Genomic DNA, 27,087 nt, shown 5'->3' on the forward strand with positions numbered 1-27,087 from the left:
AACATGAAACCTGATGTTCAGTGTTTCACGTTTTTACACATTTGTCTAACAATGAAAGACCCCCGCTCGATCGAGACACGAATCTGCCACATCTAACAGGGTTCACCTGCGAGGCATCACCTGCGAGGCATCAGCTGCGAGGCGAGTAACAGTAGGTTAGCTGAAAGCAGGCGAAGGGGAGCAAGAACAGGAGCGGCGTGCGAGTGTTGGGTAGTTTGAGCGGTGGAGCTGGACCAGGTGAAGCGTGAGCGACAATGATGGAGGCTGGAGACAGTGTCTGAATTAAAAGCTCCACGTTGCTGAGCAACAGAACAGCTTCGTGATGTTTCCAAGTCTGGACGAACGTCGAGGTGTGACTTTCAAAATTCAGGTTGTTTGGCAAGTCTGACTTTTTCTGCTGTTCCTGAAAATAAACACACATCTGAATCACACTTGATGCTCTTTGTTTATTCATAGTATATGTTTATAAGTTAATCAGAGATGTTTTTAATACCTCGCTCAGTCGTGGATGTTCATTGGAGAATACAAGTCGCCTGAAACAAAGAACAGTTCAGCCGTTAAAGTCTGATCTCAGGTCTGTTTGACACAGCGTCCACACACCAGAATGACCACGGGCTGTGTTTCATCTGAACCACACGGTTAAACCATCTGACGCGTCTAGAGACCAGTTGGCATCTGGTTGCTGGAGATTGCCGGCTGTCACTGGGTGAGAATCGGTTGCAAACAGATTTATGCTTTTTCACCAAAAACCTCCTTGTGATTTCTTCGGTCACTGGCAGGTTGCTGTTGTCGTGTAGTTTGCATGCAGGAAGCTGATTTATCTGAAAATAGCTGCACTAAGTGAAAATTCGAAACAGTACTTTGAAGTATTGTTTCAAAGTAAAAGCTGAACTCTGCAGGAGTCACAATAAGTCTGGGAGCAGCTTGTGTGAATGAAGCTGCTTCTGTCAATGACAAATAAGGTCAGCAGAGATAATAACTTCCTGTTCTCACAGGACTCACAGGATATAGAAATGGCCTCTGAATAAACCTCCTGAAGCTCCTCTTCTCTTCCTGCTGAGACCTGCCGGTGATGATTTTCCACTTCAGGTGCAGAGACGAGAACAGAAAAAAAATCAGGTAAATATAAAAGTTATGAGTTATTGGAGACAAACAGCAGCAATTACAGAAAGTTTGAGCTAAAGTAGAAAATGAGCAAACACTGAGCAAACTGTGTTTGTTTTTAACCTTTTCTGGAGGAAAACCACAGACTGTATATAAAAGATGGATGTTTCCACTGTGACATCACCCACTGGTTTCTGACTGGTTTTAATCGTCAGCATCAGTCTTTCGGCTTTAACCGTGCTGGTTTTTGGAAACAGAAGTGACCATGTTTGGGCGAGAAGGTGGAGTGTTAGCTTAGGGTAGCTAGCTTGATGTCAGGCTGCTTGCATTAACTGTGTGGATAGCCACTGATACCTGCTAATTACTGCCAGGGCAGCTTTGCATGATTCACAGTGGAAAATAATCCTCCTTTATCCCATACTGGGCTTTGGTGAAGCCCTTCAGTCGATCTCTCTGACAGCATAAAAGATGGACGTAGCTCCCGAGTATGAAAAGTGTCTGAAACATGGATTCTTTCTAATTGCCACCAGGGGGCGATACATGTATTTGGAAAAAGACTTAAATTCCTAAAGCAGACTACAGGAAAACGACCCTTTGCCTCACCAACTGTGATGAGTTTATGGGCTCAGTCTCTCATACTGAGACAGACGTTGAGTCCTTTAAATTTCTGATCTTATGCAGACTAGATTATCCATTTAAATAGTTGTTTTGGCCTCTTTCAGCTTTATTTGATAGACACGGTGAATAAAGGACAGGAAAGCGTGGGCCAGAGTGGGACCTGGGCTGGCTGCTGTCAGCTGTATGGTATGTAGTCGCCCGCTCAACACACTGAGCCAGTAGCGGTTTTAGATACGGGCGACACGGGCGGTTGCCCGGGGCGGCATCGTGGTGGGGGCGGCATCACGGGCATCGGCAAAAAAAAAAAAAATGCTCGTACTCATGCTGCCCCGACGTCAGTGAAACATCGTTAGTATGTCACTGATATTTTCACTGAAGTAAATATATTAGTAAAACGCTCCCTCAGACTAATATGACAAAACAACAAATATAATCATGTAATAAAGAATGAATAATAAACATAAAAAAGAAAAGGTGCAAAAATGAAGACCGTTGATAAAGTAATTAACCACATTATTAAAAGGCAGCTTTGTTTCTCGGGCAGAACTCACAGGAGGCGGGTTCGGGCACGGTGACCACTGAGTAAACCATCTGCTGCTCTCGTTCAGCTGGACAGGCTGAGACCCGCTGACGATGATTTTCCGCTTCAGACACAAACACAGAGAGCAGAACAGAAGACAGAAGGCTTTATTTATATAGCGCCAAGTCACAACAACGGATGGCTCAATGAGTTTTATATTGTAAGGTAAAATATTGTACCAATAATACAAACAGGTGCCAGAGCAGCTTTGCATAATTCATAGTCCAAAATAATCCTTCTGTATCTCACACTGGGCCTCAGTCATCCTCCGTGGACGATCCATCGTCCAGTTTGCATTTCTGTTTGAGCGTTCTGATAAAAAAACTATGAAACCTTTAATAATCGGTGGGCCTGATCTCTGATAACAACGAGACGGCCTACCTGAAGGAGATTAGGAATCTGGAGAACTGGTGCCAGAGGAACAACCTCCTTCTAAACGTCAGTAAGACAAAGGAGCTGATAGTGGACTTCAGCACTAAGCAGGAGAGGAACTACCAGACCCCCGTCATCAACGAGTGCCCAGTGGAGAGAGTGGACAGCTTCAAATACCTCGGAGTTCACATCACGCAGGACCTGTCATGGTCCTGTCACATCAACACCGTGGTGAAAAAGGCCCGACAGCGTCTCTACCACCTCAGACGCTTGAGAGACTTCAGACTGCCCTCCAAGGTGCTCAGGAACTTTTACTCCTGCACCATAGAGAGCATCCTGACGGGAAACATCTTAACCTGGTTCGGGAACAGCACCATGCAGGACAGACGAGCTCTACAGAGGGTTGTGCGGTCAGCTGAGCGCACCATCCGCTCCGAGCTCCCTGACCTGCACTCAATCTACAGCAGGCGGTGCTGGACCAAGGCCAGGAAGATGGTGAAGGACCTCAGCCATCCCAACAACAGACTGTTCTCTCTGTTGAGGTCAGGAAAGCGATTCCGCTCCCTGAAGACCAACACAGAGAGACTGAGGAGGAGCTTCTTCCCGCAGGCGATACGGTCTCTCAATCACACCACCACACAGTACTGACCCACACATACAGTTCTTACACACACTGGACATTCTGGACATTGTTTTCACTTCATTACTTAAATCACGCTGCTGTTATTGTGTATATATTTATTTATATTTCTTCATACATTCTTATATAGTTCTATATTGTGTATTTTGTTGTACAGTTATTTTATTTTCAACTTTAATTGATATATTTTATCTTATTCTCCCAGTTAAATTTACCCTTCATTCTAATTTGTGTTGTACAGTTATTTCATTTTTAACCTTAATTTATATTTCATTCCTTCCTAGTTAAATTTACCCTTTTAAATTTTTCATATTTATTTCCTATCTTATTCATAGCCTTTTCCTTTTTTGTTTTCTTTAGGTCACGAGCAGTTGTCCAAGCATTTCACTACGTATCGTACTGTGTATGACTGTGTACGTGACAAATAAAATTTGAATTTGAATTTGACTCGTTTGAAGTTTGTGATATTTTATATAGTCACGATTTGACTGGACTTTTACTGCAGTTTTGACATCAGGTGGTTCATTTTTTAAATATTTGGGCCTTGAGATTGTGATTTTATAAACTTCTGAATAATTTTTCTAATACATTGTCAGGGGCTGCGTCTGTGTCCCAGCACTTTTTGAGTTATTTTGGTGTTTTGATTGTTTATTATATAGAGAGATAATGTTAGCTTATGTTTCATCTCTGTGTTTATGAGTCTTTTCCTTTGTTCTGTGTTCGTCTGTCTTGTCCTCTTTGTTTAACATCTAGTGATTCCTGTGCGCTCGTCTCCTTTATCTGTTCCCACGTGTGTCCCTCCTTGTTCCGTGTCTCCCCAGTCTGTCGTGAGTTTCATGTCTGTGTCCACGTTGTCGAGCTCGTGTTGCCATGTCCATGTTTCCTGTTTAGTTTTTTTATTTTGAGGCTCTGCCGCTCATGTTCAGGGTGTTTAGTTTTACTTCCCTGTGGCGTCATGTTTGTCAGCTGTGCTTCTCAGGTGTTTCCACTTCCATCATTACCCTTCTGTGTATTTATGTCCTCTTTCTTACTCTGCTCAGTGTCAGGTTGTCTGTTTGTCTGGTATCATGTACTTTACGTCTCAGGATTACTTTCGTGCTTCGGTTCATGTTCATTTTCACAGTTTTCGCATGCACCTGTTCTCATTCATGTGGGAGCTCTCTTCACTCTCTTCACTCTCTTCACTCTGATCCTGAGGCTCTCTGGTTGGATACATCCTCCCCGTGCGGTTTAGTGCACCCTCCGCCCTGCAGGTGAGCTCCTCCTCCTCCAGGTACGGCACACAGCTGGTCACATGGTACGGGCTGGACTGTGAGGACTTAGTTTATCCCAGTTTAGAGTTTAATTTAGTTTTTTCCCAGCTCGCCTTGCCTTGTTTTCTGTTTGATATCAGTCTTAATAAACGGCTCGCTTTTCTGTTATACTTCGTTTTCTCTCCCGTGTCTGCTTTTGGGTCCACGCCACAACACCCCGGCTGCTCAGCCATGACAGAACATCCTGATTCCAGACTGTTTCCCAATGTTGAAGGCTCAGAATCTACTCAGTGCGTCGCTGCATCTCCAGGATCTGCATCTGAAAGTACAGTCTCAAATCTACCTGTGAAAGGCTTGTACTCTCTGTTCCCGGGTTAGTAGACCTCAGAATGGTGATGTTAGTCCAGAACTCTTGTTGCAATTCATACGACTGGAATCTCTGACAAGACGGCTTAACAACTGCATAACAACTCGTGTTGTTGAGCCAGCCATGACCATTTCTGTTGACTCCTTATGTGAGTTAAGTTATAGACTTGTGTACAGTTGGTAATGCTAATGGTGGGACAGAACGAGCCACCCAAGAGACAGAAACTAACCACGGACTGATAAATCATGCTTTCAGGGACGATCATGTTAAAGATGTTTTTTGTGTGGATGAACCGGCTCCTCCGGAGATAAAATCTCTGCCCGGGGCCTCGGAGAGGCTGAGCTGGAGGCCTCAATAAACTCGGACCCCTGGGAGTAACTGAGCTGGGGCTCTGGAGAGCCGTCCAGCATCCCGCCATGCCGCTGGCTCAACCGCGGCTTCACATCGTCATCTACAGCCCCACCACCTCTTCAGTGTTCTGTAGCTACCCACGCTGCCCTCAGCTCAACGCCTGCAGCTGCCACGCCACTACCTGCTCAACAGGTTATGGTTTCCATTCCGCCATCTGGCCTTGCCACGTCCCAGCCAGAGGTCAACGCTTTGCCAGATACTGCTCATTCTGAGGTCAACGCGTTGTCGGGACTTGTCCAGCATGCCAGGCATCCTCCGAGATCCGTCCGGCGCCCACCAAGCCGCCATCTTTATTTTGGGTCCACGCCACAACACCCAGCCTCAGCCGTGACATAAAAACTGGCTGATGATGTTTCTAAGTGATGTAAGGTTTCAGCCTGCAGTGTTATGGTCATAACTTAATAACATTTACTTATTTTAATATTTGTGCTGCTTCTCTAATAATACAAACACTGCTTGTGAGTTGTGTTTCGTTCCAATCAATGAATGAACTTCAGTCAGTCAGTGCAGAGCAGTTAAAAGGAGCTCCAGACGTCCAGCTACAACTATCAAACATTTCCAAAACAAAAATGCAAGTGAGCAAAACCTGACTCAAAACGTTTTTGAAAAATACAAATAAATAAATAATAAAATAATATTGAATACTAATAAAAAAAAATATGAAAAACATTGAATCAAATTAAATCAAGAGTCAAACAATTTAATTAGTAAATATGTAGCCTGTGTTAGACCTGCGACAGACTGCTCCGGCCCCTCGATCAAGACGAGGATAAGTGGAAGAGGATGGATGAAAAACACTCACAGGAAGTGGAGTCGGGCGTCGCAGCCACTGAATAAAATGCCTGAAATTCTTCTTCATGAGCTGCAGACTGTGAGACCTGCTGTGGATGATCGCGCCCTTCAGACAGAACAAACGTGACAAAGGAGGAAAGAACCGAAATATGAGCCGGAGTATGTGAACCACAGCAGCTGTGCTAAAGTGAAACAGGAGCTCACTCAGGCAGTAAAAGACGATTCCTGCGATCAGGATCAGGAGAGCGATGACAGCATACACGATCAGAGAGATCTTCAGAGAGTTGCTCTCTTCACTCTCTTCACTCTCTTCACTCTGATCCTGAGCCTCTCTGGTTCGATACGTCCTCTCCGTGTGGTTTAGTGCACCCTCCGCCCTGCAGGTGAGCTCCTCCTCCTCCAGGTACGGCACACAGCTGGTCACATGGTACGGGCTGGACTGTGAGGACTCACCCTTGTTCTCTAACATGCGTCTGGAGGCCGACAGCCACGCAATCTTAGGCAGCGGGTTACCTTCAGCTTGACACTGCAGCCTCCGGGGGGCGCTGTCTGAGCCACAGGGCATCTCCACCACAGAGAGGTTCAGGATGTGAGGCTCAGCTGGGAACAAGAAGCAGAAAAGTGATTAAAAATGGTTTTCCATCATGTGACACCTTAAACCAGCCTGGCATGAAACGCTCTCTGCTCCATTCACTCTGTTTGTTCATTGGCTTCCAGCCATGAGCCTGCGGCTACGACCACACGAATGCGTTTTAGTTTGGAAACATCGTTTTCTCTCCATTTGGCCTCCCGTCCACACTGAGACGCGTTTTCCCCGAAGGAATACGAAGCATTTTGAAAACGGTGCTTTCGCGTCGCAGTGTGGACAGCGAAAACGGGACTTTTGAAAATGATGACGCATGTTAGCCATGTGATGCAGTCATGTGGCCAATTATTAGAACATGCTGTAGGTGTTACAGGCACTGCACTGCAGTGGTTTGTATCATATCTATCTAATAGACTCCAGTTTGTGCATGTAAATGGAGAGTCCTCTTCACACACTGAGGTTAATTATGGAGTTCCACAGGGTTCAGTGCTAGGACCAATTCTGTTTACATTATACATGCTTCCCTTAGGCAGCATCATTAGAAGACATAGCATACATTTACACTGCTATGCAGATGACACCCAGCTCTATCTGTCCATGAAGCCAGATAACACACACCAATGAGTTAAACTGCAGGAATGTCTTAAAGACATAAAGACCTGGATGGCCGCTAACTTTCTGCTTCTTAATTCAGATCAAACTGAGGTTATTGTACTCGGCCCTGAAAAGCTTAGAAATATGGTATCTAACCAGATTCTTACTCTGGATGGCATTACCTTGGCCTCCAGTAACGCTGTGAGGAACCTTGGAGTCATTTTTGACCAGGACATGTCCTTCAACGCACATATTAAACAAATATGTAAGACTGCTTTCTTCCATTTGTGCAACATCTCTAAAATTAGAAATATCCTGTCTCAGAGTGACGCTGAAAAACTAGTTCATGTATTTATTACTTCCAGGCTGGACGACTGTAATTCATTATTATCAGGAAGTCCTAAAAACTCACTGAAAAGCCTTCAGCTGATCCAAAATGCTGCAGCAAGAGTCCTGACAGGGACTAGAAAGAGAGAGCAGATTTCTCCTGTTTTGGCTTCCTGTTAAATCCAGAATTCAAAATCCTGCTCCTCACATACAAGGTCTTAAATAATCAGGCCCCATCTTATCTTAATGACCTTGTAGTACCATATCACCCTATTAGAGCACTTCGCGCTCGCTCTGCAGGCCTACTTGTTGTTCCTAGAGTATTTAAAAGTAGAATGGGAGGCAGAGCCTTCAGTTTTCAGGCCCCTCTTCTGTGGAACCAGCTTCCAGTTTGGATTCAGGAGACAGACACTATCTCTACTTTCAAGATTAGGCTTCAAACTTTCCTTTTTGCTAAAGCATATAGTTAGGGCTGGACCAGGTGACCCTGAATCCTCCCTTAGTTATGCTGCAATAGACGTAGGCTGCCGGGGATTCCCATGATGCATTGAGTTTTTCCTTTCCAGTCACCTTTCTCACTCACTATGTGTTAACAGACCTCTCTGCACTTGAATCATATCTGTTATTAATCTCTGTCTCTCTTCCACAGCATGTCTTTATCCTGTCTTCCTTCTCTCACCCCAACCAATCACAGCAGATGGCCCCGCCCCTCCCTGAGCCTGGTTCTGCCAGAGGTTTCTTCCTGTTAAAAGGGAGTTTTTCCTTCCCACTGTCGCCAAAGTGCTGCTCATAGGGGGTCATATGATTGTTGGGTTTTTCTCTGTATCTATGAAGCGCCTTGAGGCGACTTTTGTTGTGATTTGGCGCTATATAAATAAAATTGAATTGAACTGAATTAAACAAAGATAGTGGAGGGCGTTATACAGCAGTTGTTTTGTTTGACAGCCCTGTTAAAGATGAATATCAGCCTGCACGTGCTCCAGAGAGCTTTTCTTTGAATTCTTTAATTCTCACTCGCTTTTGCAACTTTGTACTTTTGTGTTACTCGCAGCAACAACTCCACCTCATTGTTAGTCCATTTAACAAACTCGCTGCTTTTCCTCGACATTTTGCTGCAACGTTTCAGAGAGCGGGAAAGTAAATAAGCAGCAGACAGAAATGAGGCAGGTCGAATCTTCTTGCGTTTCACGCATGCACAGGACTGCGACGTGAGCGTTTACGGCCGTTTCAATGTGGACGCACAACTCTGTGAAAACGACTGAAAACGATAGTTTGGACGCCGTTTTCAAATCTAGTGGGGACGTAGCCTGAGTCAGAGTCTGGCTTCAGACGCAGCTTTGACAACAATCTTCAGAACAACTTGCATCTCTGGATGTTGGATCTTCAGCTGCACAGAGAAGCCTGCAGGATGGACGGCTACAGGTCACCGCTGAATAATTTACAGTCCAGTGTGACTCAAACCTCGGCAGAGTCAGAAGGTCGCTGTGTGGCTATCTTTCATTACAGTCTTTGCACCACAGAAGAAAGCGACTCATACGACTTTGATAACTTTCAGTAAAAGCTGAACTCGACCTTACCTCCAACATAAAGCTCTGTCTTTGCTTTCTTAAAGTTCTTCCACCCGTCGAGCTCCACTCTGCAGAAGTACGCGCCGTTATCAGTCAGCTGTACATCCCTGATGAGGAGCGACCCATCCCCCCATCGAGGGTCTCCTTTCAGGGAATGTTTTAAATCAGAAAATGCACAGGGATTGGCTCCATGCATGGAATCATTTTTTACTGGACAGTCCAAGAACGGAGGAGCGTTTGATGCTGCGAACTTCCATGTGACCTTGATCATTCCTGAATAATCCCGTGTGGGGGTGAAGAAGCAGCCGAGGACAGCATCTTCCCCTCTGGAGACTCTGACCCCTGGAGAGACGGTCAGCTTCCATCCAGCTGAGACAGAACCTGACAGAACACATCTGGATGGTTATTTTCATGTTTGAAATCACTGCACAGCTCCAACCAGCGACACTGGGACTCTAGCAGACCTCTGAAGATGCTCTGAGACACCAGCAGCAGGTTCTATAAGACCTGCAGAACATCCTCCAGCCTGCTGCGTCTGGACCAGGAGCCCCTCGGCCTTCAGAGACGCTCCTGGTCCAACAAGGACACGTTTATCCATCTGTGGCCTGGTTTGAAAAAGCTCTGGAGTCTCAGTGATTTTCCTGCTGGTTGTGGAGCGTGCTGTGGTTCTGCTTGCATCACTCTGTGGTGAACTTTGCACTTTCCTGCCTCTGTCTAACCTCTGTGCTGTGGTGTTCACCACCGACCGCCGTGACTTTCAGTGACGGAAATACAAAGCCGTTCCTCGTTAAAATCTCATGTCCTGTGTGTCTGAATGAATGACTTAAAGGAAAATCCAGATCTAAAGTCAGGATATCTCTACTGCGAGTCTTATGATCCTCTCTGGTGCCATCCTGCTTCAACCCAGATTCAAAGTTCTTACCTGAGACGATCGCACTCAGAATGAGGGAGAAACGCTGCGGCCACATCCTCAGACTGACAAAGAAATGAAGCCGTCAAACAACAAATTCAGGAAGTGTCAAATGTGTCATTTCTAAATTGATCATTTCCTGTTAGTTAGAGAGAAGAATAAATATGTGAGCGAGCCCAGGGCCACCTCAGGGTTTCACACATTTTACTGCCTGTTTTCTTTGTGGAGTCTGGTGGTCTTCATCAAAGCCTGTCTCTGTGACGAAGCTGCTTTTCACAGTGTGCTTGTCACTGTGATGATTTCTCTGCTCGATTCTTGATTCGTTTGAGTCTGTGGTTCCTGTTTTGACTGAATTTTTGTTCTTATCATATGTTTTAGATTCTGTCTTGATATGATTATTGTGTGGTTTGCGGCTCAGTAGCAGGGGAGGGGTGGAGCAGTGAGTTCAGGGTGTAGTGCAGTCAGCTGACTGGCATACGTAAGCCAACGATCCAGGAAGGTAAAGGCCAGCAGTAGTAGGCAATATGTTAATGTTATTACACTTTACCTGCAACATTTTGAGGATGTTTAATTTTCCCACTTTATGTACATAGAAAAAACTCTGTGACATGTCTTCTAGTGAATTATCCTGAATATAGTCGAATACAAAAGAATAGAATAATCCTTTAATTGTCCCACAAGGGAAATTTGGTTGTATCAGCAGCAAAAACACACATATACAAACAGAACAGAAAAACATTTTTACATATTTACATCATGGACCATAGTTACCAAAGCAGAGTACTGTACAGGTATTAAAATTACAATACAGGTGAGTGGCAAAGCCAGGCTGCAGTGTGCAAACAGAGCAGGATACTGAAAGATGTTTAAATAGTTGAGAATATTTAGAATGATTAGAAAGGTGCAGATTGTGTGACCGTACCTGTGCATTAAAAAGTAGACCCTAAACAACCAGAGGAGTCTGTTTAGCGACAGGTTGCTTCTCCCGGAGTCAAGGACCAACACACTTCAAAACTCCTTTGTCCCGGAGTCTGGTGACGTAGGCGCAACGTTGCCCTCTAATGTTTCACGTGTCTGAACACACAAACTCCCCGAGCGGACACTCGGACCACTGTGAGCGACAGCAGACGTGCACTGTGGTCACGCCAGCATCGAATCATCCAAGTTACATGTTCATTAAAATAATCTAATTACAGCATTTATGTTAGACGACTTTTAATTAACTGCTTTAGCCCACTTACAATAAAAATTAAAAAATAAATCTTGTTCGTGACCTGTAGCATGTTAACACTATTGGAAGCAAAAATAACTTCAACTCCAATAAAGCTCTGACTGTATTATGAGTCTGCGGTCTGGGAGAGAGTCTGTAACTCTGTCTGCAAAATACAGGATATACTGACCAATGTTGGGCAGTTAATGATACAGTTACTTCTTCAAAAAGGTTACTGAGTTTTTTGCAGCTGTTTACCTGAAAATGCAGCCAAGGGTTTTTTTTAAATAAACATTTCAAACTATTTACAGAACAATCAGCTGTTCTGTTATTTTTTGATTGGTCCACATGGTACATTTTTCCACCAATAGGAAAGGCTGGGGGGAGGTTTGTTTTCGCTCACAGGCTTTCGAGCGTTTTCCTTATCAAACGCAGTTTTTACCTGTTCCTTCCTGCAGTAAATATAAACAACGACAGTATTCAGGAAGAAAACCAAACACTGCAGATATTTTATCATAACTCTGGTTTTACGTGGCCGATCAACACGATTTAAAAACTGGTATAAAGTCCACACTGTTTCCGTCAGTTGTTCCGTCTGTCCTGCTCACATCTCCAATGGTTGTACACGTTGTCCTTAACGTGGCTTCACTCCACATCAGCCGCTTTGCTCGCTAAAACACCGGTGTCGCACATAAGGACGCTGTCATAGCCTGTCAATGGCGTGGATTAGCTGCATATATACGAGTGTGAATCGCGTCATTGGCTGGACTTTGGGATAAGGTGGCATCGTTCTAATCCCATACGGGAGCAGCCAGTCACTGACTAACACTGCAGAACAGGATTGTTAAAGTTTAAGTTTCAATTCAGGTTGGATTTTTTTTGTGCGCAATGCAGATTTTCTGTGCGCAGAGACGTGCCAGCAGTGCGCAATTGCGCACGCGCGCAGCTCAGAGGGAACATTGAGTAGGCGGTCAAGATGGCAGCTTGAATGGGGAAGCTCCATCACAGTGGCAGCTAATTTGCTTTAGATTTAGAACAGTACGCAGGAAATATCGCCTCAGGAGAGCGGGAAGCTTGAAGAGTCTTTGTGAAAGCTCATATTGCCGAGTCACAGACAAAAGCGTACGCTTCGAAAGCAAAATGGCGCTAGCAAGGAACCCTTGGCGAAAGCTAATGATGTGCAAATGTTTGAGAAGGCCCTGGGAGGCCTGGGGGTCCCAGATTTACTGTTTTACCATTATGCTTTCAGTCTGAGACACATGGTTCACTGGCCCTCCCTCCAGAGCGAGCCCCCCCATGGTTTAGTCTGGAGAGTACTTTGTGCTCACCACTCCCTCCGATGCACATTTTAACCACCAAGCTCTGAGCAGATATACAAACCCACCCATTCTTTCATTCCTGCAGACGGTCTGGAAGAAGGTGGCCTTTTACTGAATTTTAACTCCCACCTTCATACTGAAGCTCTCAGGGTCCCTGGGTCTGTGACCCAGTGTTTTGTTTTCTGTATTGCTACTGAGATTGATTTTTGTCATGATTTATCAGTTCTTGGTTTGGGGGTATTTTAGGGTTGAAGTTCTTAGTCTTCTGATTTCGGTGTTCAAGAGCTGGTCGATTTAGAGACCGTTACTCTCTCCAGGGCCTCTCCAGAGGCTGAGTTTCAGCTCTCAGGTGACTCTGGACCCTGGAGACGAAGAAGCCAGTGCAACCTGTTTTTCCTGAGAGCTTTACTGGGCTGTCTCAGCAATCGGTCCCTGCTGAGAGCTCGGGCGAGTTAACTCAGCCGCCTCTGTCCTCTGCTGGAAGCTGTAGTGAGTTCATTTGGCCAGCTGAGGACTTCATCCTGCTGTAACTGCCTGGGCAGAGCCATCTCTACCAGAGGTCTTCGTACCTGCTGGTCCTGTTTCTGCCTCTGCCGGAGGGTCTGAGGGGCCCGTCCAGTTGCCTTCTGTTCCCACTGGGGGTTCAGGAGAACCGCGCCAGCATCACGCCACGTCAGCTGGGGGTTCTGGTGAGCCCGGCCAGCATCTCCTCGTGTCTGTTGACGGCTCCGGTGAGTCTGTTCAGCCACCAGCTCCCATGCTGCCGTCTGGTCCTGTTCATCCCTCTGTGTTTAAGCCTTGTGTTTGCCTCTGTTAGTTGGTTCGTCTGCGTACCTTCCCCTGTATTTCTGCCGTGTGTCTCTCCATGTTCCAGGTTCCACGTCTCAGGTTTTCAGGTTTCTTGTTGCAGGTTTTTTTGGTCCTTGTATTATTATTTTGTAGCTGTTCCCAGTTTAGGTTTGGTTAGTGCCGTTCCCTGCCATGCTCTGCCTTGGTTTGTATTTTGTTTTCCTTTATTAATAAACTTTGTCACAGCTATGCTGTCGTCAGTGCTTGCGTTTGGGTCCACATCCTTCATCTCCTGACGATCTGCCTCGCAGATTGTGACAGAGGTCTCCATATGACTCAGTCCAACACTCTGCATTAATAAGTCTCCATTTTCCTGGAGACTGTGGGTCTAGAGAGGGATACTTGTTCTTGGAGACCTGTATCAGGGAGAATTCTCACGTCCTTTAATGACCTTAAACCACAGATTCAGTTTTGGAGGTATTCGCAGCTACAGCATTTATTGCTCAAAACCTTTGGTTCCCCCTCCACACCACCTCCAACTACTGACCATCTCAGCTACATCAAGAAAGTGTTCGGGGGAGGTCGTGAGGTCTCTAATTAAAAATTTGTTCCCAAAATCAGGGGATGCAACAGGCATGAGCTTACTGCAGCCTTTATTTCATGTGTTTTTCCTTTCAATTTAATCAGCAGCAGCACTATGTATCTATTTGTGGACGTCCCCATGCCCACGTTTAACCTCCATCCACTCTGCCTCCACTAATGGCCCGGGGTGAACAAGGGTTTGGTGGACCAGAGACTGCATGCAGCCCTTGTCCAATCTTGACACCTTACCGGAATGCTGTATGTCCCTCCTGGACCGGGGGAGGGTCCAGAATATTAAACAAATTAAATCTATATGGTTGACATTTTACTCTAAACTGTAAAACTTTGTAATTTTGGTATTTTCACTGTAGAGGATGTGCAAATATTAAGGGTAACCAACTGTTGCAGTGTTGTAGAGGTCCTACAATAACACAGAAAACTGACAAAACATCAACGATCACGTTTCCCAATGAGCAAGCACTTTGGCGACAGTGGGAAGGAAAAACTTCCTTTTAACAGGAAGAAAACTGCAGAACCAGGGAGGGGCGGGGCCATCGGCCACGACCATGTTACTGACGTGATGCCAGTTAGTCCGGTTAGTTACAAAAATGTTCGTCCAGCTGTTTCACTTTAGTACCACTTACCTTTTTTTAAACGTTTCTGCCATCAGTGGGCGTGTTTTTCTTTTAATATGGTAAATGTTCTTAGTTTAAAGATTTGATATGTTTGTTGTCGTTTATAAATGAAGTTCATGAGATTCTAAAAATTAGCGTTCTATTGTTACATTTTACACTGTGGTCCAACCTTTTCAGAACTTGGGTTTCAGAAAAAAACAAACATTTTCAATTTAAAAACATGTCAGCTGTGAGTGTTATTGTTGTGTTTGGATGTGATTGTAGAAACAAAACAACACGAGTCGAGCTTCACATGTTAAAACAGATTTAATGATTTTTAATTGAGTCATTCGCTGACAAGTTTTACAATAAAACTCACCACACTGGTGAGTTTGTGTCGTCTGACCAATCACAGACTGTGTTTGAATGTTTATTTTTTCTGTCTTCATTACAAGTTTTCTCCACAACACTGGAAACAAAATCAATCTCTCCTTAAAACACAGCAGAATAAAGGAATGATGTAAGTAGAATGGTTTGTGCAGTAGCTCAGTAAAAACAATGTGACTGAATATCTTAATTGTGCTTATAAATGTCAGGAACTCTGTTGCTGTTTGTGCTGAAGACAAAGCTTAAATGGAAAAGAAGAGAAGACTGGCTTTACAAAGCTGCTGTACTTCTGTGGACAGTAAATCATTAAAAGTCTTCAGGCTCTTGGGAAAAACAGCCGGGCCTCGTCTCACTGGGTTGTTCCTGAGAACAAACACACGTGTTATTCAGACTTCATGCTCAGTATTTTTCAGGACAATGTTTTCTGACTGGTGTTTTTCCACACCTGGAGTTCCTCAGATGGCACATGACCCTGAAACGAAATGAAGAGTTCAGCCATTAAAGCCATTATCAGATGACAATATCAATATCATGGTACTGCAGAGCTGAAAGTGACTTTAATGCCTTTTATACTGTACAGTCATATTTTTGGTTTTCATTGGCGCAGATTCAGATCATTTCTTATTTCGTCAGAATAACGAAGGAGCAAAAATGAGACACGTTTAGCCTGACCAAAATAAAGATATCATCTGTCACAGCATGATTATCAAATGATGCGAGCATCAGGAATGTGGAGGTTGTGCTGTTTCCATTAGTAACAGCTCAGGTGAGGAAGACGAGGCAGGTGTGAAACCAGCCAGCTGTTACCTTGCTGTGTTGTTTATGTGTGGACACTCAGAGCATTTTTACAGTATGGTCTCACCTGGTCGCTCTGTCAGCTGTCAGCTCCTCACTCACCTGCTTCCTCGTTGGTTTCTGGAGCTGAAAGAAAAAAAATCTCATCTGAGGTGAAAACAGCTGCTTTGCTCACAGGATTCGTTTCATTTCCAGTCGAAACAGCAGAGAATCCTCACGGATGGACTCGCTGCCACAGGTCCTCTCAGGTCTGTGCATAAAGGTGACCTGCTCTGCTCGTTCCCACATTCACTGTCTAAAATAATCCTTCTTGGTCTCATGCTGGCCCCTCAGCGTTGTTGTTTCAGATCAATGAATTCTTTATTGATTTCTTTTCACATCCATGAAAAAGCTGAAACTTTAGAAGCTTTGGGACTCACGGGAAGTGGAGTCGGACACGGCGCCGGCTGAATGAACTGTCTGAGAATTTCCTGCTGCGGAGTCTGAGACCTGCTGCTGACAACTGTTTCCTTCACATACAAACAAGATGACAACAATGACTGAAAGACTCCAGGGGTCCGTTCTTCGTACCTCGCTAAGTAGGTTAGCTGGATTTGATTGTTGACGATTTCGCGTGATCTTGGATCGTTCGGTTCCCCGAAGCTCATCCGGGACTTGCTGTCATAGCAACAGAGCCGTAAGCGTAAACCTGTTCGGGAGCAGGCTTACTTTATGTAAACAGGATTAGATCGCGCCCACGCAGGTATGTCCGCTTCATTTATACGAAAGCAACAGCGATATTCCACCACTGTTTCACCATAAATAAATATTATCAATGTAACTAAAGATAATGCAGCACTTGATCCATTTATTGATTTCACACAGATACATACAGGTCATTTCCTAAAAAAGGGAAATGTACTATTAACATTCTATTTCATGTATGTGATTATTTCAGATGTAATTCATATTTCAGAGTAGTAATTGTAAATTACTTCGTGTAATCAAGATGAGAGACCACGGCTATAAAAGCGAAGGTGGATTTGGGAAGCCTGTCGCAGTCATGTCCTGTCCGTATACGCGAGCAAGCCCATTGCGGAAGGTGCAAGATTGATAAGGAGAGTTTTCAGAATTCAGCGTATATTGCGGGACAGACAGGATCCTTTAGCTCAGCGCGACAGTGTGCTCATAGAGAGATATCGATATTCCCGTGAGGGTATTATTCACTTAACCAACTTGTTGACGAGGGGGTGCAGGACCACCACCTGTCTTTTTTTGCTCTGCCCTTTTCTTGGTTGCTGTTATGAACAAACAAACAGATTATTTCAGGGTCTCTTTCCAAGAGACTAAAAGCAATATAAGTGATAAATATTACCATTCTGTAGAATATTCTTATATTGCACTTTTACTTGTTCCCATGTTCTAGTGGGTCCTGTTGTGGCTCTAATGTGAAAGGGGATATAATATAACATAATATAATATAATGTAATATAATATTGGATAATATCGTGTGATATAATAAATCTACCCTACCGCCTACTGGTGTTGGCCAGAGGGGCCGATGGCGCGATATGGCAGCCTGGCTTCTGTCAGTCTGCCTCAGGGCAGCTGTGGCTACAACTATAGCTGCCTCCACCAGTGTGTGAATGTGAGAGTGAATGAATAGTGGCATTGTAAAGCGCTTTGGGTGCCTTGAAAAGCGCTATATCAATCCACTCCATTATTATTGTTATTATTAAATTACTTACGAGTTTAATTTGTCAGCAACTTTCTGCCAGCCCTCTCTCCTTGCTTTTGCAGCCTTTGCAGTGTTCCCTTGCGTTTTAATTAAACTCTGAAACTCCTGAAATCCCTCACTCAGGAGTTCTTGCTCTGCTGCCGAAAAATACCGAGCCGAGCGCGCTCCTTCGACATTTTCGCCGACCAATCAGAGGGTTGCCGATCAATGTTTCTACTATCGATGCGTAGCCCCTTTTACGACACCCAGTGATCTCACATTACTTCATCCAGCTGTACTAATCGTCAACAGCAGGTGTGTTCGGAGAACCGGAATAGCGAGCTCACGGTTAGCGCGATGATTTGATCTTGGATGTAGTAAGCCACGTACGAAGAACGGACCCCAGCTGCCTCAAACTAAGCTCTGAACAGGCCACAGGTTGTTTTATGTTGCAATATCTGGAGTGACCACTAAGAGAACCTGGCAGCACTGAGTAGAAACAGGAGCTCACTCAGGCAGTAAAAGACGATTCCTGCGATCAGGATCAGGAGAGCGATGACACCACGCACGATCAGAGAGATCTTCAGAGAGTCGCTCTCTTCACTCTCTTCACTCTCTTCACTCTGATCCTGAGCCTCTCTGGTTCGATACGTCCTCTCCGTGTGGTTTAGTGCACCCTCCGCCCTGCAGGTGAGCTCCTCCTCCTCCAGGTACGGCACACAGCTGGTCACATGGTACGGGCTGGACTGTGAGGACTCACCCTTGTTCTCTAACATGCGTCTGGAGGCCGGCAGCCACGCAATCTTAGGCAGCGGGTTACCTTCAGCTTGACACTGCAGCCTCCGGGGGGCGCTGTCTGAGCCACAGGGCATCTCCACCACAGAGAGGTTCAGGATGTGAGGCTCAGCTGGGAACAAGAAGCAGAAAAGTGATTAAAAATGGTTTTCCATCATGTGACACCTTAAACCAGCCTGGCATGAAACGCTCTCTGCTCCATTCACTCTGGTTTGTTCATTGGCTTCCAGCCATGAGCCTGAGTCAGAGTCTGGCTTCAGACGCAGCTTTGACAACAATCTTCAGAACAACTTGCATCTCTGGATGTTGGATCTTCAGCTGCACAGAGAAGCCTGCAGGATGGACGGCTACAGGTCACCGCTGAATAATTTACAGTCCAGTGTGACTCAAACCTCGGCAGAGTCAGAAGGTCGCTGTGTGGCTATCTTTCATTACAGTCTTTGCACCACAGAAGAAAGTGACTCATACGACTTTGATAACTTTCAGTAAAAGCTGAACTCGACCTTACCTCCAACATAAAGCTCTGTCTTTGCTTCCTTAAAGTTCTTCCACCCGTCGAGCTCCACTCTGCAGAAGTACGCGCCGTTATCAGTCAGCTGTGCATCCCTGATGAGGAGCGACCCATCCCCCCATCGAGGGTCTCCTTTCAGCGAATGTTTTAAATCGGAAAATGCACAGGGATTGGCTCCATGCACGGACTCATTTTTTACTGGACAGTCCAAGAACGGAGGAGCGTTTGATGCTGTGAACTTCCATGTGACCTTGATCATTCCTGAATAATCCCGTGTGGGGGTGAAGAAGCAGCCGAGGACAGCATCTTCCCCTCTGGAGACTCTGACCCCTGGAGAGACGGTCAGCTTCCATCCAGCTGAGACAGAACCTGACAGAACACATCTGGATGGTTATTTTCACTGTTTGAAATCACTGCACAGCTCCAACCAGCGACACTGGGACTCTAGCAGACCTCTGAAGATGCTCTGAGACACCAGCAGCAGGTTCTATAAGACCTGCAGAACATCCTCCAGCCTGCTGCGTCTGGACCAGGAGCCCCTCGGCCTTCAGAGACGCTCCTGGTCCAACGAGGACACATTTATCCATCTGTGGCCTGGTTTGAGAAAGCTCTGGAGTCTCAGTGATTTTCCTGCTGGTTGTGGAGCGTGCTGTGGTTCTGCTTGCATCACTCTGTGGGGAACTTTGCACTTTCCTGCCTCTGTCTAACCTCTGTGCTGTGGTGTCTGTGAAGGTTCTCAGTCATCCAGGTCATCGTAGTCAAAGGAGCTTGCAAAGAAAAGCATCTGGACTTCTTTAAGTTGCTTGAAGACGTTTCACCTCTCATCCGAGAAGCTTCTTCAGTTCTAAGGTCAAATGGTGGAGAGTCCCAGATATAAACCTAGTGGGAGTTTCCCCCACAGAGGGACAAAAGGACCCCCTGATGATCCTCTAATCGCCTGAGCCAAGGTGTGAAACTGGGTGTGGGTCCCAATCAGCCAGAGTTTCGGGTGAGCTCATTGTGAAACCTGGCCCCACCTTATCATGCGAATTCCTGAGGTCAGATGGCCCAGGATGTGAGTGGGCGTTAAGGCGTCTGGGAAGGATCTCAAAACTGGATCATAGATGGCAGAGAGTTGGTGTCATAAACCCCGCCTCTGTTCAAAGATGGTCGCTCACAGTGGACATAGATGGCTTCTTTCACTCCTCTTTCAAACCATCTGTCCTCTCTGTCCAAAATGTGAACATTGGCATCCTCGAAAGAGTGACCTTTATCCTTAAGATGCAGATGGACTGCTGAGTCTTGTCCTGTGGAGGTGGCTCTTCTGTGTTGTGCCATGCGCTTGTGAAGTGGCTGTTTGGTTTCTCCAATGTAGAGGTCTGGGCATTCCTCGCTGCACTGTACAGCATACACCACATTGTTAAGTCTGTGTTTTGGCGTTTTGTCTTTCGGGTGAACCAGTTTCTGTCTGAGCGTGTTGCTGGGTCTGAAATACACTGGGATGTCGTGCTTGGAGAAAACTCTGAGTTTCTCTGATACACCGGCTACATAGGGGATGACAATGTTGTTGCGTCTGTCCTTCTTATCCTCCCTCGCTGGTGTCTGGTCTTCTTTTCTGTGTCCTCTTTGCTGACTTTAAGAACGCCCATTTAGGATAGCCGCACGTTTTGAGTGCTTCCTTTACATGTGTGTGTTCCTTCTTTTTCCCTTCAGGCTTAGAGGGAACATGTTCTGCCCGGTGGTGTAGGGTCCTGATTACTCCAAGTTTGTGTTCCCGAGGGTGATGGGAGTCGAACAGGAGGTACGGGTCCGTGTGTGGGGGCTTCCGGTAAACTTCGATGTTGAGGTTGCCGTTCTCTTCAATGTGCACAGCGCAGTCCAGGAAAGGCAAACAGTTGTCCTTTGTGTCTTCCTTGGTGAACTTGATGTTTTTATCCACAGCGTTAATGTGCGCAGTGAAGGATTCCACTTCTTGTGTCTTGATTTTGACCCAGGTGTCGTCCACATATCTGTACCAGTGGCTGGGTACTCTTCCTTTGAAAGAGCCAAGAGCCTTCCTTTCCACTTCCTACATGTAAAGGTTGGCTACAATAGGTGACACGGGGGAGCCCATGGCACAGCCATGTTTTTGTCTGTAAAAGCCTTCGTTGTATTTGAAGTATGTAGTGGTGAGGCAGAGGTCTAACAGTGTGCAGGTCTGATCGGGTGTGAAGTTGGTCCTGTCCTCCAAGGAGCTGTCTTCTTGTAGTCGTTTTCTGACAGTCTCCACGGCCTCCGTGGTGGGTATGCAAGTGAAGAGAGAGACTACACCAAAGGACACCATGGTTTCATCTGGATCCAGGGTAAGTTTCTGGACCTTGTCGGTGAAGTCGGTGGAGTTCTTGATGTGGTGTGGGGTGTTCCCCACGAGAGGAGCAAGGATGGTAGCAAGGTGTTTAGCAATGTTATAAGTGGCTGACATATTGCCGTACATTTTGGGAGGAACACCCTTCAACTGGTGCGGGAGTATGAAAGGGAATCAAGGAAACTAGCGGATTATAGGAACCATCTCCATTTCAACCTAAGATGCAGACAAAGCAGAGTTGTTCCTAAGAGCCTGCGCCTTGGATCCACTGTCAGGGGATACAGAGCAGACTTGATTCTACAGAGAGCACAAAATCACCTTTTAAGTGAAAGGATAAGACAGGTCCATTTCACCATAGATGCCCTCCAGATCAAGATCAGCCAGACCCTGCAGGAACTGGAAATCCTTCTACCCTCTCCAATCTTAGAAGAGGTTTACAAGTTTGTGGACAAAGCTCAGCGGGCCCAACACTCTAAAGGAAAAGAAAGACAACGCAGGAAATTTCACACCTTGCTTTCAAAAACACACACTCCTCATCCTGAACCTACACAACTCAGAGAAGAAAACACACCTGAAGTCAGTCAGGAGAAATGGGTCAAGAACTTTTCAGACAGGATTCTCACTGAACCTGAAAAGAGAGTATTAGCCAAAGGACTCAATTTTGCCATTTCTCCACAACAGTTGCCCATAGTGGACCTCATCACAGCCACAGAATCTGCCATACGGATTAATAAATTATCACAGACAGAAGCAGAGCAAATCAGGATGAAAGTCTCAGCTACCCTCTCCAGTGCCAAAGTCCCTCCATCCAACCTCACAATACAGGAAAAGAAGGCCGTCGCTTCCCTGAGCAAAGACCACAACATCACTGTTTTACCAGCTGATAAGGGAAGATGCACCGTGGTCCTAAACACTACAGATTACCACACAAAGATCACTACTCTCCTCAGTGACAACAATACCTACGAAGCCCTAAAGCGAGACCCCACAAGCAGCTACAAAAAGAAAGTTATAGCTTGCCTTCAAGACTTTGAAAAGGACAAAATTATTGACCGCCTTACATATCACTGCCTTTACCCAGGGGATGCCATACCCTGCATCTACGGACTTCCTAAAATCCACAAGGAAGCTGTCCCACTCAGACCCATAGTCAGTCGCATAAACTCAGCCACTTACAACATTGCTAAACACCTTGCTACCATCCTTGCTCCTCTCGTGGGGAACACCCCACCCCACATCAAGAACTCCACCGACTTCACCGACAAGGTCCAGAAACTTACCCTGGATCCAGATGAAACCATGGTGTCCTTTGATGTAGTCTCTCTCTTCACTTGCATACCCACCACGGAGGCCGTGGAGACGGTCAGAAAACGACTACAAGAAGACAGCTCCTTGGAGGACAGGACCAACGTCACACCCGATCAGACCTGCACACTGTTAGACCTCTGCCTCACCACTACATATTTCAACTACAACGAAGGCTTTTACAGAGAAAAACATGGCTGTGCCATGGGCTCCCCCGTGTCACCTATTGTAGCCAACCTTTACATGGAGGAAGTGGAAAGGAAGGCTCTTGGCTCTTTCAAAGGAAGAGTACCCAGCCACTGGTACAGATATGTGGACGACACCTGGGTCAAAATCAAGACACAAGAAGTGGAATCCTTCACTGCGCACATTAACGCTGTGGATAAAAACATCAAGTTCACCAGGGAAGACACAAAGGACAACTGTTTGCCTTTCCTGGACTGCGCTGTGCACATTGAAGAGAACGGCAACCTCAACATCGAAGTTTACCGGAAGCCCACACACACGGACCAGTACCTCCTCTTTGACTCCCATCACCCTCTGGAACACAAACTTGGAGTAATTAGGACCCTACACCACCGGGCAGAACATGTTCCCTCTAAGCCTGAAGGGAAAAAGAAGGAACACACACATGTAAAGGAAGCACTCAAAACGTGCGGCTATCCTAAATGGGTGTTTATAAAGTCAGCAAAGAGGCACAGAAAAGAAGACCAGACACCAGCGAGGGAGGATAAGAAGGACAGACGCAACAACATTGTCATCCCCTATGTAGTCGGTGTATCAGAGAAACTCAGGAGAGTTTTCTCCAAGCATGACATCCCGGTGCATTTCAGACCCAGCAACACGCTCAAACAGAAACTGGTTCACCCGAAAGACAAAACGCCAAAACACAGACTTAACAATGTGGTGTATGCTGTACAGTGCAGCGAGGAATGCTCAGACCTCTACATTGGAGAAACCAAACAGCCACTTCACAAGTGCATGGCCCAACACAGAAGAGCCACCTCCACAGGACAAGACTCAGCAGTCCATCTGCATCTTAAGGATAAAGGTCACTCTTTCACACACAAGGACACAATGAACTCACCCGAAACTCTGGCTGATTGGGACCCACACCCAGTTTCACACCTTGGCTCAGGCGATTAGAGGATCATCAGGGGGTCCTTTTGTCCCTCTGTGGGGGGAAACTCCCACTAGGTTTATATCTGGGACTCTCCACCATTTGACCTTAGAACTGAAGAAGCTTCTCGGATGAGAGGTGAAACGTCTTCAAGCAACTTAAAGAAGTCCAGACGCTTTTCTTTCCAAGCTCCTTTGACTCTGTGCTGTGGTGTTCACCACCGACCGCCGTGACTTTCAGTGACGGAAATACATTAATAAAATCTCATGTCCTGTGTGTCTGAATGAATGACTTAAAGGAAAATCCAGATCTAAAGTCAGGATATCTCTACTGCGAGTCTTATGATCCTCTCTGGTGCCATCCTGCTTCAACCCAGATTCAAAGTTCTTACCTGAGACGATCGCACTCAGAATGAGGGAGAAACGCTGCGGCCACATCCTCAGACTGACAAAGAAATGAAGCCGTCAAACAACAAATTCAGGAAGTGTCAAATGTGTCATTTCTAAATTGATCATTTCCTGTTAGTTAGAGAGAAGAATAAATATGTGAGCGAGCCCAGGGCCACCTCAGGGTTTCACACATTTTACTGCCTGTTTTCTTTGTGTTTTCATGTTTGTCAATCAGGACGTTTGCTGGAGTCTGGTGGTCTTCATCAAAGCCTGTCTCTGTGACGAAGCTGCTTTTCACAGTGTGCTTGTCACTGTGATGATTTCTCTGCTCGATTCTTGATTCGTTTGAGTCTGTGGTTCCTGTTTTGACTGAATTTTTGTTCTTATAATAGGTTTTAGATTCTGTCTTGATCAGTGTTGGGTAAGTTACTTTAAAATAGTAACTTAGTTACATTACTAGTTACTTCTCTCAAAAGTAACTCAGTTACTTCAAGTTACTCGTTACTTTCAAAGTAACTAGTTACTAGGGAAAGTAACTTTGGTTTTACTCAGAATTCTCTTGTTAATGTGTTTCTTCCATAACTTTGCCAGTCTTCTAGCTTGCTTACTTGCCAACCAACTAATGCAGAGAAACACAGACGACGCGACGAGGAGCACAGGCAGACACACACCATAAATACACACACCAGGTAATCAGGACATGGCACACAGGAACGAGACGACACAACCTACAAAGTAAAACAGGAAACAGACTGTTTTACAACATGACTCGGGGACACGAACAGAGCACAGAGGGAGACACAGGAAGGGCTGATAAAACACTTGAGCACTAAACACAAGAACCAAACCCTGAGAACTAACAGCAAAATTAGAATAAACACAAAACGCTCCAGGATCATGGCAGAGCTGATGCTCGGGTCTCTGACTCAAACCTGCTTCAGTTTGATTTCTGACATTTAAATAATGAACAATATCAAACATATTTAAGGTTTCTAAATACTCAGACTTTGTTTACTTCACAGCCCTTCAATGGCGTTTCTGTGACGAGACCCGCTTCAGACACATGTGGCCCCGCCCACACAGCCCCACAGGTCACCCACACCTGCATGTCTGCTACGATGTAATAACAAGGAAACACCAGACAGGAGACAGTAAGAAGGTGAAAGCAGCACATGTTTTACGTCTCATATGTGATATAAGGCTGAGAGAAGGACGTCGCCGTACTGTATATGAGGCGCTTTTAATTCAACTGGAAAATAAAAGCATGGCATCATTTCAAAAACGCTGATAAGCCGACCATGAACTGAAGCTTGTGTGCGCCTCCCAAACCTGCAGCACAGGCCTTTAAAACAGTCATTAAGAAACGTAGCTGAGCATCAGGCTGGTGCAGACCTCATGAAGCTGCTCTTGGACAGCTCTCTTCATTCAGCCGCTGTAACATAGCTGGTACTTATGTGCAGAGTTTGACTTTTGCAGCTGTGAGCGAGAGTCTGTTTTATGGTATTATTTGTTACCCCACTGTGGCCCCACACCATGCTGCCCCACATCTGCAAACATTTGGTTTAAACTGAATAACACCAGTGTTGGTCAAGTTACTTGAAAAAAGTAATCAGTAAATAATTACCAATTACTTCCCCAAAAAAGTAATCCTGTTACTTTACTGATTACTTATTTTCAAAAGTAATTAATTACTTAGTTACTTAGTTACTTTTTAAAAACACGATTTACAACCTGAAGAGGTGATAAAGCGATAGATCTTTCAGCCCAATTCTACTTTTTCTGCATAATCCATCATACAAAATGTAATCAAATGGAAAAGTCTCTTTTTAAAACTTGTTTTATTAGTTTTAATCTTTTAACTTTATGCATCAAGCAAACATTAAATTATCTGCAACATTCTCTGACTGGAAGAAATTAGTTTAATATTTAAACCTATTTTCTGCACATTCCAGCTCATAAAATAAAATATTTTGTGTGTTTACACTCAGTCTTTCAAATAGATGCAAGTAAAACACAGCAGAAAATAAATAAAGTCAAAGACTCAGCGGTCCTGTTGCTCTATTTTCACCTGTAAAGCAGGAGTGGGGCAGGCGGAGGTTTACCGTGGTGCAGGTGTGCAGCGGTCAGTGGAAGAATCCGCGAGTTTCTCTGTGAGTTTCCCATTACGTCGTAGCTACTCGGTGCTTGTTTGGAAGTTTAGGGGTTTTTTTTCGCTGTAAAAATAAGTTTTCTTCCCACGCACAACGGACACTAATGTTTTTGTCACTTTTTATGGAATCAAACTCAAAGTAAGGTCAGTACTTCCACGCTTTAAACGCTGCACGCTCATACTCTCTCTGCACTCGATATGTGATCCATTGTTGATCTGCACACAGCTGTTGTCACGAACGTCGCGCTCGCTTACGTCACTGTCATGAGACACTCGCAGGAAAATCACGGTTTTAGTAACGCAGTAACGCAGCGTTCTTACGGGAAAGTAACGGTAATCTAATTACCGTTTTTGCAATAGTAATCCCTTACTTTACTCGTTACCTGAAAAAAGTAATCAGATTACAGTAACGCGCCCATCTCTGAATAACACTGATAAGATAGGAGGGCTGTGATGCATGTAGCGGGCCTCATCCTCAGACTGACTGCACACGGAGAGTAAAACAGGAAGTTCTGAGAAAACCGTCACCTCTAAACTAAGTGTTTCCTGTCACGTAGACGAAGCAGAGAAACAGAGACCACTTCCCAACCGGTTTTACACCTTTTATTTTTACTTATATTTTATGTGTCTTTACAGATTGAATTTAGCTCCACATGTTGATGTGCTGATGGAGCACTCACTGTGTTTGGACCCGAGTGATCCCGATCTGTGGCTGCAGTTTAAAATACCTTTGAATGTTTCTGAATCCTCCACATTTTCATTATTTCCAGGTCAACGTGGAAATGTGAGGGTCAGACTGGGACATTAATGGGACTGTTTTAAAATGAAGACGTGTTTCCAACTGTGGAGCAACATTATGGACTCATGAAGTGAAAGCTTGCATGAGGCACATGAACAGTTTCAGTTCATATAAAGAAAACAGCATCACAGTCTGAGTCACACGCTTCCATTTATCAGGTTTTTTCGTTTGTTGTGTTTGTT

At 45.2% G+C, this 27,087-nt stretch overlaps 2 protein-coding genes across 6 annotated transcripts in view; both read right to left on the reverse strand.

Moving 5' to 3' along the window:
* Nucleotides 1–10,509, reverse strand: part of LOC120732966 (sialic acid-binding Ig-like lectin 15) — a 12,136-nt gene extending 1,627 nt beyond the window's left edge. The window contains exons 1-8 of one of the 5 annotated variants that reach the window (XM_040030904.1): nucleotides 10,135–10,489; nucleotides 9,222–9,593; nucleotides 6,342–6,737; nucleotides 6,148–6,243; nucleotides 2,274–2,366; nucleotides 1,003–1,083; nucleotides 494–533; nucleotides 1–403 (exon numbers count right to left, since the gene is read on the reverse strand). The exon at nucleotides 1–403 is cut by the window's left edge and continues 1,627 nt beyond it. In XM_040030904.1, coding sequence (XP_039886838.1) covers nucleotides 499–533; nucleotides 1,003–1,083; nucleotides 2,274–2,366; nucleotides 6,148–6,243; nucleotides 6,342–6,737; nucleotides 9,222–9,593; nucleotides 10,135–10,180 — 1,119 coding nt within the window. In that variant the 5' untranslated portion in view covers nucleotides 10,181–10,489 and the 3' untranslated portion in view covers nucleotides 1–403; nucleotides 494–498. Of the gene's footprint in view, nucleotides 404–493; nucleotides 2,367–6,147; nucleotides 6,738–9,221; nucleotides 9,594–10,134 lie in introns of those variants that run through there. The other 4 variants (XR_005695714.1, XM_040030902.1, XM_040030901.1 and 1 more) reach the window with 4 other exon arrangements.
* A 7,334-nt stretch (nucleotides 10,510–17,843) lies between these two features.
* LOC120732968 (sialic acid-binding Ig-like lectin 15) lies at nucleotides 17,844–24,299 on the reverse strand. Its single transcript, XM_040030906.1, has 3 exons — nucleotides 23,960–24,299; nucleotides 18,818–19,189; nucleotides 17,844–18,421 (listed from the first exon to the last, which is right to left on the reverse strand). The coding sequence occupies exons 1-3, from the start codon at nucleotides 24,003–24,005 to the stop codon at nucleotides 17,985–17,987; spliced, it is 855 nt and encodes a 284-aa protein (XP_039886840.1). The 5' UTR covers nucleotides 24,006–24,299; the 3' UTR covers nucleotides 17,844–17,984.
* Between the last annotated feature and the right edge of the window lie 2,788 nt (nucleotides 24,300–27,087).

This window comes from Simochromis diagramma, unplaced genomic scaffold (assembly GCF_900408965.1).
Source record: "Simochromis diagramma unplaced genomic scaffold, fSimDia1.1 OVJJ01000361.1, whole genome shotgun sequence".
In the NCBI taxonomy this organism is placed as follows: domain Eukaryota; kingdom Metazoa; phylum Chordata; class Actinopteri; order Cichliformes; family Cichlidae; genus Simochromis; species Simochromis diagramma.

Bases quoted from the DNA above. Each gene is read 5' to 3' on its own strand.
- LOC120732968 (XM_040030906.1), bottom strand. From the start codon at position 24,005: ATGTGGCCGCAGCGTTTCTCCCTCATTCTGAGTGCGATCGTCTCAG. The intron at 19,190-23,959 runs GTAAGAACTTTG...GTGTTCTGTCAG, and splicing joins TCTGAGTGCGATCGTCTCAG to GTTCTGTCTCAGCTGGATGG. The intron at 18,422-18,817 runs GTAAGGTCGAGT...TCTTGTTCCCAG, and splicing joins GACAGAGCTTTATGTTGGAG to CTGAGCCTCACATCCTGAAC.